Below are 14,277 nucleotides of genomic sequence, written 5' to 3'. Positions count from 1 at the left end.
GCTTAGCTTGCAGCCCAACAATTTGCTGTGGCAGGGGGGTTAGGTCTAAATGATTTCTAAGCTCCCGTCCCACTGAAATCATTCTATGGTTCTGTGAATTCAATGCCAAAAAACCTGTCAGTGACTACAACAGGCTTTTGGGTCCAGAGACTGCATGAGATGGTCCATACAAGCACCTCTTAAGGTAGCTGGACCAGGTGTCCTAGGCTAAGTTTCACTCAGTCTAAAGCTTCAAATCCACCCCAAAAAAAAGTGTCACACAAAGCACCAGTAGCTGTATGCCATGTGTTTTAATAAACCGTATAGCTACCAGAAAAATAGGATTGCATGTGTTTGTTCTCGCCCGCCGCAAAACAAAAGAAGTCGAATTCAAATCAAAATAATGGAAACCTAAAACAAGAGAAAAAAAAAATTGTCCCAGAGCAAAGATGATACACAATACAGACTTGGAGGAAAACATCTTTGACAACATCCTTGTTCAAAGAAACCTTGTTTGTAAAACACAACGCAGTTGAATAATAAAATGGTCATTGATTTGATTGGTTTTCCCCTCTCTGTGTATATATATATATGTAGCTACATATATATGTCTATGCTGTTACACCCTGGGGCGGGATGAAATGGTTAGACAAAAAAATACTTGAGTGCGGGGAAGTCTGTAAGACAAAAAAACAGTTGAGTCTGGGGAGCAAGTAAGGAAGAAAATAAATGCATCATTTCAGTCAGTGAAGGAAGGACAAGGCTCAATTCCCCTGCAATTTACCACTGCTCTGCTTATTGGGGAACAGACTTGTCTCTCCATGGCTATGCCGTGTCCCTGATGCACAGCTGAGCTCTGAGCTTCTGATCTGAGTGGTATTCACTGGTCTGTGTATGAGCAGGACCCCAGAAATATATGAAGCATTCCTTTCTCTGGTTAATTCCCATGCTTTGCGGAGATTTTTTAAAATTAAAAACTTATTAGTATTTCAGTTTGCATTTTTCCCCAGGTTTCTTGCACTGACTGCTGTGCAGGTCTCCACGGCAAGGTGGAGCAGCCCAGATGAGCAATAATGCCACAGTAAAGTGCTGTTATCACAATGTGACTGGATGGAGGAATTAATTTTACAACGGGCCTCACGTTACTTCAAAATTGTACTCTGTCTGCAGAGCTGAGTCATGCAGTTGTGTAACCCCAGCTGTTCCTCACTAGGTGGGCCTGTAGGGCACACCTGAATCCAAAAACAAGGAAAGGAAGTAAAAATGTTTTTAATTTCCTTTTCTCCTTCCATAGATATATACCCCCAACAAGAAGAGTAGGCAATACCACTCTACACTGAGGTGTCTGATTCAATTTTAGGCAAATGAGTCCTGCATTCAAAAGACAAAACAAGTCATGTTTTTCCTCTTGTTTTTATACTGCTCTTTCAGAGAACCAGTCGCTGTCCAGGGTTTCCCAGATCTCAGTGCTGTGCTTAACAAGCAAATTAAGCACAAGCTCATGCTGGCTGCAAAGTTCAGGTGACCAAGACGGTATTAAGAGAACAGCTCAGTTTGCCAGATGCTTGTAAACACCATATTGAAAAGAAGGCAAAGGCAAAACACCCTTCTCCACACTTCCCCCATTTTCCTTCTGTTTATTTTTCTTCTTTTCATTCTTTGTCTGTCTTTTGCTTTTACTTTCCCTTTTTTGTACAGGGGTTGATGAAGATAAGCAAGACTTGTGCATCACAAATGGTGGAACATCCCCCAGCCCCTCCAGCTTCCCACCCAACAACAATGCACAAGCCCATCTCATCCTGTACCTGCCCCCAGAAAGTGTTTGTCTCTTTTTGGAAAACCACGCAGTCTGATGTGCTGGGGACTTCTGCAGTGCAGGAGCCGGGCTGGCTGCTTCTTCCCCCTTTCCTGAGGCTCATAGATGGTTGTTTTTTGACAGGTAGGCAATAAGAGCCACAGCTACTCCGACGTAGATGCCAGTTCCGATTGTGATGGACAAGACAGCCAGGAAGAGAGCTCGCCGGGAGCTGGAGCTTGCGTGGTGGAAATCCCCCTTGGCTACTGCTTTGTTTGTCTGCAAGAGATACAACAATGCCATCGATTTATTTGTTTTACCTGGAAATAAAGGTGTGACTCTAATTACTTGGCTGAAACAGGATCCTGGGATGTGACAGGGTAAACTGGTCAGCAATCAGACATTTTTTAGTCAAATGAGGTCGTCTGCACAATTGAGAGGGTGATGGAAGCAGCAGCATCTCAAAGGAGGGTGTCATTTTTATAGACCATGGTGTGGTATCAAACAGGGACACCTGGCAGGCAGTAAGAGATCTGTCAGCTACAAGACAGGTCTTGTATAAGCAAATGAGCTCCTTAAGTTCTGAGACAGTCTTTGTTCCTTCATTAGAGTGAGGAATCCTCAACACTTTAATTGTATAACTCCACAGATGATCGATGTGCTGGGACACTTTCTTCTTCAGAGCCATCTACTACTCTATTTTTGTCTTGGGGTTTTTTTTGTCTGTTTTTTTTTTTTGTTTGCTTGTTTTTTTTGGTTTTTTTTTTTTTTTTTTTTTTAATATTTTTGCTACTGAGACCAATTTGCAGCAGCCAAATGACAAGCTTCCATACATTAAAAAAAAAAAAAATCCAAAAACTCTTCGGCCTTTCTGTCAATGACTTTATTAGGAGAACTGTCTCTTCTCATTCATCAACCTAATTTTTTAAGCATAATGCTTTATGAATATTTCAGGCAGAAACAATAGCAAACAACACAGGCAAGGCTGCTGGCTGGAGGGAGCTGTTTCAAAACAGCAAGATAGAAATGACACAGGTTTACACACCTGCTGTTGTGTCCTTTGGCTTAGGTGGGGAAGGCATCCTACTCACTCTGCAAAGCCTCCCAGCAGGGTAACCAAAGATTTCATTATCTCCTTGTCTGGAACGACCAAACACTCAAAAGAAGATTACTTTAAAAAATGCCAGGGCCTTTTGGGATCATGTTAGGATCTCTTAAAAGTGTTGGCAAGGAAAGCAGAGAAAGCTTTAGAAAGAGCTTGTCTTTCAGCTCCCCTCAGAGCTTTCCTCATGCACCTGCTGCCCACCACAGAACCAGTCTGGATCTGGAAGGTCCCTGTTCACTGAAGTTGGACTGAGGTAAATGCCCAGCAATGAACATAACAGGACTTCTGGATAAACTGAGGTTCGACCCCCCAAAATGAAGGGAAAGTTTAAAAATGATAGAACATTTTCAAACTGGCATTTCTGAAATGTCACTTTATGTAACAGGAAAATCTGCAACATTTCAGTTGACCTCTTTTAAATGAAACTTTATAAAGTTTTAAACCAGCATTTCTTCACCTAAAAATACATAGGAAGTCAAAGGCAAAAGAAACCATTAGTCAGAATGTCAAATAATCTGAAAACTTGACAGTATATCTTGATTGCTTCAATAGAAGAGGTTGGATTTACCAAAATTAATTAGTTGAAAGACCCAAAAGGATTCAGAAGGCTGATTTTTCAAATACTGGTAGCCTTTTTCCTGATAAGATCTTCAGTGTAGCAACAACCCTGCTCAAAAAGAACAGTTTTTTTTTTTCCTTGATGAACTCTTTGAGGACAGCCCTGACCTTTGTGAAAGGACTGGATATATGGTGAAAATCCAGTTTCTTGTTAAAATGTTCACCCAGCCAAAACCAGATATCTTGTATTAGTCATGTGCTGCCATGAAGTTTTTGAATTATGCAGCTCCAGACATTATGATAAAGAGTGATTTTGCTTGGGGAACACACCAGTGCCTTCACAGAAATTCTAGTTTCCACCAAATTACCTAATCTGAGTGCATTTTTTCCTCTTAATGCATATTTTGTAATTTAGGAAAATTAAATCATTCCTATATGGAATTTTAGCTGTAAACTGCATTGGTAAGGGCATATGGGAAGGACAATCTTATAGTTCTCCTTTATTCCAGTAAAAAAGAATCTGAAAGTACATACCAAACAAAATGCAACTAAGGCCAAAAGTAATAGTTTAGTGTCTATCAGTTTTTCTTGATTTTTTTTTTTTTTTTAACAGGGATCAGCTCTTTGGTGGTTTTGATCACTTTAAGAAAATCCCTTGGTTTTGGGACAAATCCAACCATCCCATTTCATATCTGACACAAAGAAATTACATCTTGCTGCATTTTCCATGAGAGATGTCTGTGCTTTGTTAAAATCCATGAGGTCAAGAAATGTCTTGTGTAGATCAGACAGTCAAATTACACCCAGATACACCAGCTTTTCCATGGCTTTTTCAGCAACATCTCTTTCAGAGAACAGTGTAGCCAGGACTGGTACAAGGATGAAGACTCAAATGCTCTACCAACAAGAGTTTAATTCACTACAGACTCATCAAGCTACACCAGGTGTCTTAACCTTTTCTAACATGCTTGAAAGTTGCTGCAAAAGTTAATGATCTTTCTGAACAAAACTGTGTTATCTGTGGAGTTTTATAGTACTTCTGTCCACTCACTTCTTCCCTTCCCTGGCAAAGCTGTGGCTGGCAGCCAGATGATGGATATAACAATCTAATGCAGCCTTTGGATAGGAGCAGGGGGCACAGGCTGTGATGAAGGTTGGGTGCTACAAGGCTGAAACAGGGATTTTTGCAAATACCAATCAATCAATCTTCTCTTTAGAGGCTTTGGAAGTAAGCCAGAAAAGTGAGGAGGGGTGGAGGAAGAAGGGCTAAGGAGATCTGGAAGTATTATCTTCTTTTGCTTAACTAAAATAATGAATGTCTTTTTAAGAAACACTTTCAAGGAACTTCCCTGGAGGTTAAAGTTGAGCTCCTGCAGACCAGATTCAGGGTGTCTCTGGGCTGCAGGTTTTACAGGCCAAGAGAAGATGAATAATGTACCTCCAAGCTGCAAGGCTAAAACATTCTGCTGCATCCCACAGTGACTCATATATCATACTCTCAAAATACCTTCTGGTACGCTGTATCTGGAAACAAGAAACACGCTGATCACAATTATTTATCCTGCCTTATCTCTCCGAGGCTGGAGAGCAGGACTGGCTCCATGCAGGAGAAGAGATTATCCTGACCCCTTTGGTCAGGTGGTGAAAGGATTTCTTTTGACTTCATGGGAACAAAGAGCCAGAAAGTCCAGGGATGCACAGGCTCTATGCAGCCACTAGGCAGATTCTGAGTTTTACTTCTTTAAGTGGCATGCAAAAAAAAAAAAAAAAAAAAGGCACAGAATGAGAAGCATATAGATGATGTTTCTGCTCCTGTATCTTCTATCTTTCTCCTAGTCAAACACTGTCTACTCTTTTTAACTTGCCTCAACTTGTACTTCTGCAGATCTCCAGTTTTTGGGCAGTAATTCCACCTTCAGGCTTACACCACTTATTTCCACTTATGGTGAGAAAAAGACTCCAGTGTCTTTGCTAAGGACATGGATGGGTAAAGAGTGAATTCAGGATCTGGCTCTGGACCTTGACAATGCCAGCAGGGAGGTGCCAGTCAGCTGGGGAAAACATGGGGCTGACAGACCCTAGGCACAGGGACTGGGACATGGCAGGATGGTTTCAGTCCTGAGGAGAGCATCAAAGGGTCTATGCAGTCCAACCAAACAGCTCCACAGGCAGAAATTATGAACTAAATAAAGGGACAAATTCTTCTTTGCTCTGCCAAGCATTTGAAAATTCCATTCTGCCTGCCGTATAATAGAAAGTTCAGCCTGTGGTGGCAAAGAGCTCTTCCAGAAGTTTCTGTAATTTCAGCTGGAAGAATGGTCTGGGGAATGGACATGAGTCTCAAATAGACCTTCTCCATCTGGAACTTAATGAGGAAACAATGGGGAGCAGGTGTCACCTGAAGTGCAGGTACTTCCAAACAGATCCAAACAGTTTAAGTCCCTCTGTAGTTTAATCTGACCTTTCTTCATCCAGCCTTTCAGTGGCATTTCCTGCATTGTGAGCACCTCCTTCTTTTCCCTGCAATACCATGTTAACTTCCAGCCTTTACAATTTCCTGCCAAGCTCCTGAACAGCGAAATGGCAGGTGAAAAGCAGTAGCCTGAGAAATGGTACTTCTCCTGCCACCAAATTAAATGATGCTGAGTTGGTAGAAGGAGATACACTGGGAACAACATTTATCTCTGGAAATCCATGAAAGGTTCAAGAGAACAGAGTGTGAATGGGGAGGATGAGGGTGTAAATGAAGACCAGCATGAGCCTGTCTCTTTTTCATGTTCAACTTTTATAAAATCTGTATTTCAGCCATTGGTCCATTTTGATATCAAAGTATTCTGCTGGAATTTGAAAATATGGCATAGGCAAAGACATGACTCAGCCCCTGGCTGGTGTTGCCTGTGGCATTTGATTGTGTCTCTGAGTAAAGATAAAACTACAAATGTTTGGAACAGCAGAATGACCTGAATGAGCAGAATGCAGAGAGATGTTTTTAGGCAAGCTCCACAGCAACAGCTGTTCATTTGATTGCACTGGAGAGAATGAGACTTCAGCCTGAGATACAAAGACAGTTCTCTTTTCCTGGCATTTACAGGAATTTAGATATTTATGGTAAAGAAGATGATTTTTCCCTTCCACTTTGCTTCTAGCCCTCAAGCAGATGTTTTGTGATGAAAGAGAAGAAAATTTGGAAAAGATGACAGGTGGGAAGCCCAGTTTATACATCCAAATTCAGAGACTTACAAGTCCTTGCTGTTGTACAAATTTTTGCAAAGTATCATTCACAAACTGCTTATACACAAATATGCCTGGAGAAAGTCTCCTCTCCATTTCACAAAGAAAGGCAGGGCTTTTAGAATCCTGATTTTGTTAGGGCCCTGCTGAAGGCCCTGCTAGAGGGAAGTTCTGGGGAAAGCTGCATTGATCTTTGTACCTCCAAATTGTTATGTAAGGTTGGTGTAGAGAGCATTCTCTTTGTCCCAATCCAAACCCACTGCTCTTCCCTGCAGTATGTCCACAATGCCAAATGAGAGGGAACCAGCCCTGTGGGGTTTTTTTGGGGTTGGGGTTTTTTTTTTGGGCTTTTTTTTTTTTTTCCTGTGGTTGCTTCTATCTGTCTCTGGTCCTGTTCCTCATTTGTGATGTCAAATGTGTGTGTGCTTTACATTCATAACAATGTCTCTTCCCTCCAGCACGAGTCACACAGCATGGGAAAGGGTGGAGGATGCTGCTTAGTGCTGCCAGAGAAGATCTCAGTCCTCAATCCTCACCTCCCACCCTTGGAACAGGCAAGAATGATGGGAGTTTCTGCCTTGGGCACCTTGAGCCACATTTTGGGGAAGAACAAGGGAAAGACAACAGGCACAGTTTTAAAACTGTCTCTGGGGTAGTTTCTCCTCCTGACACAAAGAGATTTAATCTGACAATTAGTTCATCAGTTTCCTCACCCACAGGTGTCCCTCCAGAGCTGAAAATAAATCTCTGGAAATCATAAAGTCCCCTAGCATATTAATGATTTTTGAGATAAGACTAAGAACTCTGGAGGTAAGGTTCACTCATTTCTTGATCACAGCACCTTTCCCAGCTAATTTTTTTTTTTTTGGTATTACAACCACCCATGATTTCCCTATCTGTAATCTGTGTCACACCGTTTATCTACTCCCAGTTTCATGTGTTGAACACTCTCAGAACAGCACTTTGTGAGCTGTTATTGGCAGAACCTGGTTTCCTTAGGAAAGTTTGTTTTTTCCCAGCACAAGTGGTGAGTTCCACACCAGTTATATGGAATTGTCCCTGGAGGGCTGCTCCTGAGAGTACCATTTGTCAGACCAGCCTGCCAAGTCTGCAGTTCCTCTGATCCTCACTGATGTAGTTCCATTTTTCTGGGAAGGAGATCCATCCTGAGCTATTTCCTGAGAAACATTTTGTAATTTGATATGTCAACTATAAGGGTAAGAAGTTATCAGGCATTGTGGACTCTGCAGTGCCTGACAGTGAATGTGAGGTAACTTATTAATCTTCCTTTCTGTTTACCTTGTGTGAATTCTGCTTTTCAAGAGTCACCAAAGATTGAATGATTCAGATTTTCTTTTTCATAGGAAAGCCTTTTCCCCCTTTCCATTCCTCTACTTTCTCAAAGTCCACAAAAAACCCAACAATGGGGGAAAAGAACCCTTTTTTTTTTTTTTTTTGATTGCATTACATTTTTGTTTTCTTTAAAACTTAATCCTCTTTTCTCCCTCTCTCCTGGAGACCAGCACAAGTGATGCCACTGGCTTTAGCAGGCAGGCACAAAGAGCTTCATGACCAGAGGGGTGATTAACAGGGAACAATAACCATATTCCATGGATTGTGTTGAGTGGGATATGAGAAAAAATGCCTGACAAAAAAAAAAAAAAAAAAAACTCAGGAAAAGTTTTTCTTGGGTTCCCAGCACTTTTAATCCATCAGAAAAAAATTCTAAGGGCAAGGAGAGCCATAGGCTGTGAGTGTTTTATCCATCTCTTCACTAGGCCAGAATGTTTAGTCAATTTGCTTTATAACTGGAGAGAACATCAGCTAATTAGGAGCCTGATGATCCTGCAGCACTCTTGCCAGGCAAACAACTTCAGCAGGGATACATCCCACTTGGACTCCTGTCTGAATTAACATTAGCAGGCTGCCTTCCATTTCCCCGTGGCCAGGGGTAAGGACATAACACAGTTCCCTGTCTCCCAACACTGTCAGGACCATGGGAGGAACTTGCCATAAGATATGTCTTATGTCAACGTGAAATAAGCACAGGTGGCAGAAATTTGTCACAGAAAAATGCTAATTCCAGGCCTGAGGGTGTGTCTGACTGGGACAAAGCTCCCCCTGTGGCATGATGTCAGAAAGGAAGCAATTGCTGATACACATATCACCTTAAATGATGGGAATGACACCTGTGCTCCATGGATACACAGAACTCGGACTGTACAAAGGTGGAATCCCCAGAAAAACAACTCTCTGGGGCCTCCCACCCACCCCTGACCACGAAGGGTGAAGAAAGAACGGCAGGATGCTTCTGGATCCACAGGTGGTGATTACCTTTTGCTTGATCTCTCTCACCCCCTCATCTTTTCAATGTCTTTATATCTCTCTACCTCACATTTACTGTTAATTAAAATCTGTATTCTTGACTTTGGCATGTGGTATTATCTGCACATTAATTCAGGCAGGTGCATCTCTCACCCACTGGATCACAACACCAGGAAAAGCTAGAAACTTTCTCCAAAGGTCTGAACCAAATTCTCCTTTGGATACAATGGAAGAATTAATGTTTTTTCGAAGTGGCTACAAAATGGGGCTCAAAATCACATTGTTTCTGAGCTTACAAGATCCTCTAGAGACAGATCTGTGTCTTTTACACACTTCTCACTGGAAAAATCTTACAAGGAAAGGTGGAGGCTTCAGCAAACTCAGGCTTTGACAATGTATGTGGATTGCACTAAATTTCTACTTTAACATCAATTACAGAGAAATTTAACTAAATCACAGGGTCACTAGGATACAGAAAGTGTCTACACAGGATATTGGCTTGTTTAATTGTATTGCTTTAAGACGCAAATCAGTTTGCACTGAGTTTTTTGTATCAGCCAGATCTGAAATACATCACTTTGCAGGGTATGAACAAGGCTCTTTTTCCTTGCAGAGAAAGACTTTGGTTTTGAAAAGATGCAAGGAGCCTTACTAATGTGTGTCAAGAAGAAAGTGACTCGGTTACTCTGGATCTGGTGTTAGAAGGATGCATTTGACATAGCAGGAAACACTGAATGTTGATGATGATAGAGAGGAGACAGATAAATAGCAGGGAGCCCTAAATTCCACTTCAGAAAACTCCTGGTGGTCTAAAGTCCCCAGGGCAAGTAGGAAGCACCAAGCTTGGCACCACAAAGCCCAGTCCACAAAAAAAGTAGGACTGCAGGAGCTTCATTCCTTCTGTTCATATCCACAGCCATTCCCTAACAGGGGCAGCACCTGCCTGCTCTCAGTCAGCATTTTCCTGCCTCCTAACTTTGGCTCCCAGCCAGACAACAGCAGCAAACACAGCTGAGTGTCTGGAAATCCATGTTTCAGGTGTCTCAGAGCTCTGGGATTCCTTCTGAGCAGCAACAGAAAACAACCCTGGACAAAACTGTCTCTCTTGCAGACACTTAAATGGTTGGGTTTTTTTAATTTCAAAAATTTAATGTGTTATATTTCTCTTATGATTAAAATTATTAACATTTCCTTCCCATATAAAACAAAATGTCTGGATTTTGTCAATTAATTTAATTGCATTAAAAATACAACTGTGACATTCCAGAAGGGAAAAACACAAAAGGAAAGTTTTAAAAGTTCTAGAGGAGAAGAAAAGACAAAGAGGGAGATTTTCTAATAATTTTTTTAAGTCTAACTCTATTGAAGATTAATCAGAGATAAAGGCAAGGAACTGATGAAAATTTTCATTTCTTTCTGACCAAGAGCAGAAAACACTGTAAAAAATACATTGAACAGAAATGTATGCCATCAAAATTATTTTTTAATTATAGAAAACAGTTTTAGGAGTTTCTACACATAATTTTGAACTATTTTTGCTGCTCCTGAGCTTTCCTGTGTGTTTATAAACTTTGCAGATGAAAGATTTCTTTCTAATTGAAAAAAAAAGAGTTCATTTTGATCTGCTCAAAAATGTATTGATATGGTATGATAAAATATTTTCAAAATATTTTAGGGCACCTTCTGATACAATAAATTTCTCAAAGAAACTCTTTTCTGAAATGCTATATATATAGACACACACACAAAGTCTTAACAAATCAACAAGAATCCGGTGCATAAATTCCTATTTGAGTGTTTAAACATTCATTTTTTAATTGCTTTTCAGTAGTCAACACATGTTTCTTCTACATAAATGTGATCCTACTGAGGAATCAACTCCTCTTGTTGAGGCTGGGAGGTTTAAGAGAATAAACTCCTGGGAAGAGACGTTCTGGACCTTGGGGATATTTTGTCTCTGCTGCTAACTGCAGACTTGAGGATGTAGTTTGGAAAACACAGAGCTAAGAAGGGAGACACTAAAGAAATTATTCCTGTCCAGGATGCTCATTCTGTGGGGGAGACCTGGTAAATGCATTACTTATTGTAATCACTGCAGTACAAAGAAAATATCTGGCATCCTTCCTACCTAGTCTCCAAAATCATCCTCGGATGAGGAAAGAAAGAGCTAGGAGAAAAAAATGTTCCATAAGACTGGCACCATACCCAGACACCCATTAGCACCTACCAGTGCCAGCAGCACTGGCTGCAGACACTGGAGCACGTGTTCTGGAATCTCTGGTTCAGCTCCCTGCTCAGCACAGGAAGACTCAACAAGATCCCATTCCTCACAATGGGAAAATTTCACCAGCTGACCTGGAGCAATTAATTGTCGTGCATCACCACCGCCGTTGGCATGGAAATGGAAGGTCTAACCTTGTGTCAAGCTGTCAGCACCCTGAAATTACTGCTCTGCCTTTTCTATGAATCAGCAACTGCAAGACAAGAACTCCATGTTCTCCAGCAGGAACACATCCCAGAGCTGTCATGCCAGCAGATATCAGCCCCTAATCTCTTGTAAACAAAAGCCCTCCCTCCTACAACTGCAGCACTAAGAGACAGGTGCTGCTGGGTTTCAGTGGGCAGGGTTTGCACCACTGTGGGTGTCATTCAAGGAGATTTTTCTCTTCCCCCACAGAAGAGCTGAGTTGTAGGTGTGCAGAAGACAGGTGTGCAGCTGCAAGGAGCCCAGTAGCACCAAGAGCCAGCCAGGAAGGCTTTGTTAACCCTTCCACTGCAAAGTGAGCAGGGCAGAAAGCTGGTGATAAATCAGGGCAGTTCTCCAGAAATGATGCTGTTGAAGATGAGTCACCTGCCCGAGTACAAAGAACAGCTCCTCCCCACAGTTTGTCTGCCTGCATCACAGGGAGAGCAGAGAGACCCCACAACTGCATGGCAATAACAAAATCAGTAAATGAGGGAGCCCTGCAGCTCTTGTAGCACAGAGCTGCTGGTTTAAGTTCCTTGATTTCATGAACTTCCTTCTAATGTGCCTCCATCATGCCTGAGTCAGCTTCTATTCTTGACCTCAGGAAGAAAGCAAACTGCCTTGAGGCATAGATCTCCAAGGATTCTCTGACTCTGGTGCTCTTTTCGTCCAGCATCTCAGCAATGCCTGCTGTAACCACCTCATGATATTGTTTTCTCCATGCAACCTTGCTCCCTGAATCTCCCGTTACCGTACTAAGAGAAAGGAGTAGGATGAAGCAGTGCTGCAGCACTTCCTACGTTGGCACTCTGGGACCACTTCATTTTTGTCTTCCAGGGCCCCAAGTCAGGTTATTTGCTGCTTTGATCATTGCTGGTGGAAGAAAGAGGCCATCCCTGGGGTCTCTTCCCCCTTTAACAAACTGCTCCACAGGAGCAGGGGTTTTCCTCAGTGGAAACCCATTAGCACACAAACATAAGTCCTCATTGCCCAACAGGGAGGGCAGAGATTGCTAACAAGGATCTTTCTTCATGTTTTCAGTAGTCATTAACAACCTGTTCAAGTTTTTTAATATAAAATTATTCCAGTGTATACAAAAAAAAAAAAAAAAAAAAAAAAAAAAAAAAAAAAAAAAAAAACACAAAAACCATGAAGTCTGCCTATTTTCTCTTTCCCTCTCATTCTTTTGCATACATATAGGAAGTGTCTCCTCATCTGTGATTTAATTGGCCTGGCTGTTTATGCCAAAAGAAATGAATAACAGGAATGAAGAGCTCTGCTCTCCAGCCTGTTGGCTTGTCTAGCAGCAGGTGGGTCAAGCCTGAGCAGCAGCTGCTGCAGCTCCCTGTGCGCAGGGCTGTTTGTCTGTGTCCCTGCCTGCACATCCTGCACGGAGGGGATGGCTAGGGAGAGGCAGGAATGCACAAACACATTCCCTGCAGGAGCAGCCCATCCATATGGTGCTCTGTGTGAAGAGGGATAAAAGCCTCTGCAGGACACCCTGGCTGAGCAGAGGACTCATCCTGTTAAATGCAGAGCTCAGGAATCAGTGCAGGCCTCATCCTCATGGTGAAAGGATTTTGTTTCTTGTTATCCTGTCCCTTTCTTATAAGGTAAGGGGAGCAGGGTGTACTACCCTGGGCATCTGGCAGGATGGCAGCATCTAGAAAGGAAATATCCTTCCACACGTCAGTAAGTTCCTTTATTTGGGCTGTCTCATGTCCAAGATCACTCCGTCACAGACAGGCAGGAGGAGGAGTGCTTCAAGTTTGCTTTTGTTTTTACTGCAAAACCCAGCTGAAGACTCTCCTTCCTTGTTAAATACAGGATGTCACTTTTCCTGGCAGTGATCACATGCCAGACTGCCACAGCAAAAGTGTCCATCTATCAGCTGAGACACCGAGAGTGCACGAGTCACGGGCTTCAGCTCAGCCTGGGGAAGGCTAGGAACCACTGTGCCTTAGAGTCTGACAGCTCACAGGATACATATCTTGGATTTGCTTGTTGCCAGGGTTTTCCCAAGACCTCAGCCAGCTGGGAACAGATGGAAGGGGCAGTCAATGCTAAGCTGCTTTTAAAATCCGCCTCCTGTGTGGGTTCCTAAGTAAGAGCAGAGTAGTGAAGGAAGATCTGCTCTGCCTCTGGGGACCAATTTCTCAGAAGTTGTTCAGAGTGATTCTTACCTCTTGTGGAGATAAACAGACCTGTCTGATTCACTCAGTTGCAGTTTTACACAAAAGGCTATGGAATACAGTGGGCCCCATCCTCAGGTGGCAGCAAGTGGAGCAAGGTGAGAGTCTGGATGCAAAGTTATAAACAGTGTGGATGCTTAACCTTTCACGGTGCAGATGTGGAGCTACAAAAGGAGAGTTACTCAGTGAGGCCCAAAACCTATCCTGGTCTGATGTAACTGTAACTTGCATTCATCCATCAGAGGATTCCAGCAGGAAGTCATGCAAGTGGAAAAGGATTTGATGATTAATTATTTCAGCGTTTGCTTGTTCACTTCTCCTTCCCCTTCCCTCTGTCTTTCCCTGTCATGTCTCCGCCTCACTGGGCTAATACATGTTTCATGACTGAAATACATCCTCTCTGAAAATTTTCTACTGAAATATTAATGAACAACAGTTTTAATTATTTGCTCAGTGCTTAATGACTTCACGGCAGCTACTCTGCCAGAGGCCTAAAACCACTGTCTGCCTTGGTGACCACTACTTTCCTATTGTTGCCTTCTCCTTCTCCGCGTCCCACTTTTTTTAAGCTGTCAGTACTCAAGGATGGGCTGAAGCATTTTTCTTAATATTTCCAAGGTCTTTG

At 42.3% G+C, this 14,277-nt stretch overlaps 1 protein-coding gene across 1 annotated transcript in view; it reads right to left on the bottom strand.

The window, feature by feature from the left end:
* Window positions 1–271: 271 nt before the first annotated feature.
* SYNDIG1 (synapse differentiation inducing 1) overlaps window positions 272–14,277 on the bottom strand; it is a 48,917-nt gene continuing 34,911 nt past the window's right edge. The window contains exon 4 of the mRNA XM_068186634.1: window positions 272–2,053. Within this exon, the coding sequence (XP_068042735.1) occupies window positions 1,895–2,053 (159 nt within the window). The 3' untranslated portion in view covers window positions 272–1,894. The remainder of the gene's footprint in view (window positions 2,054–14,277) is intronic.

Source organism: Anomalospiza imberbis, chromosome 3 (genome assembly GCF_031753505.1).
Source record: "Anomalospiza imberbis isolate Cuckoo-Finch-1a 21T00152 chromosome 3, ASM3175350v1, whole genome shotgun sequence".
NCBI lineage: Eukaryota > Metazoa > Chordata > Aves > Passeriformes > Viduidae > Anomalospiza > Anomalospiza imberbis.
This window is presented reverse-complemented; position numbering and strand designations above follow the sequence as displayed.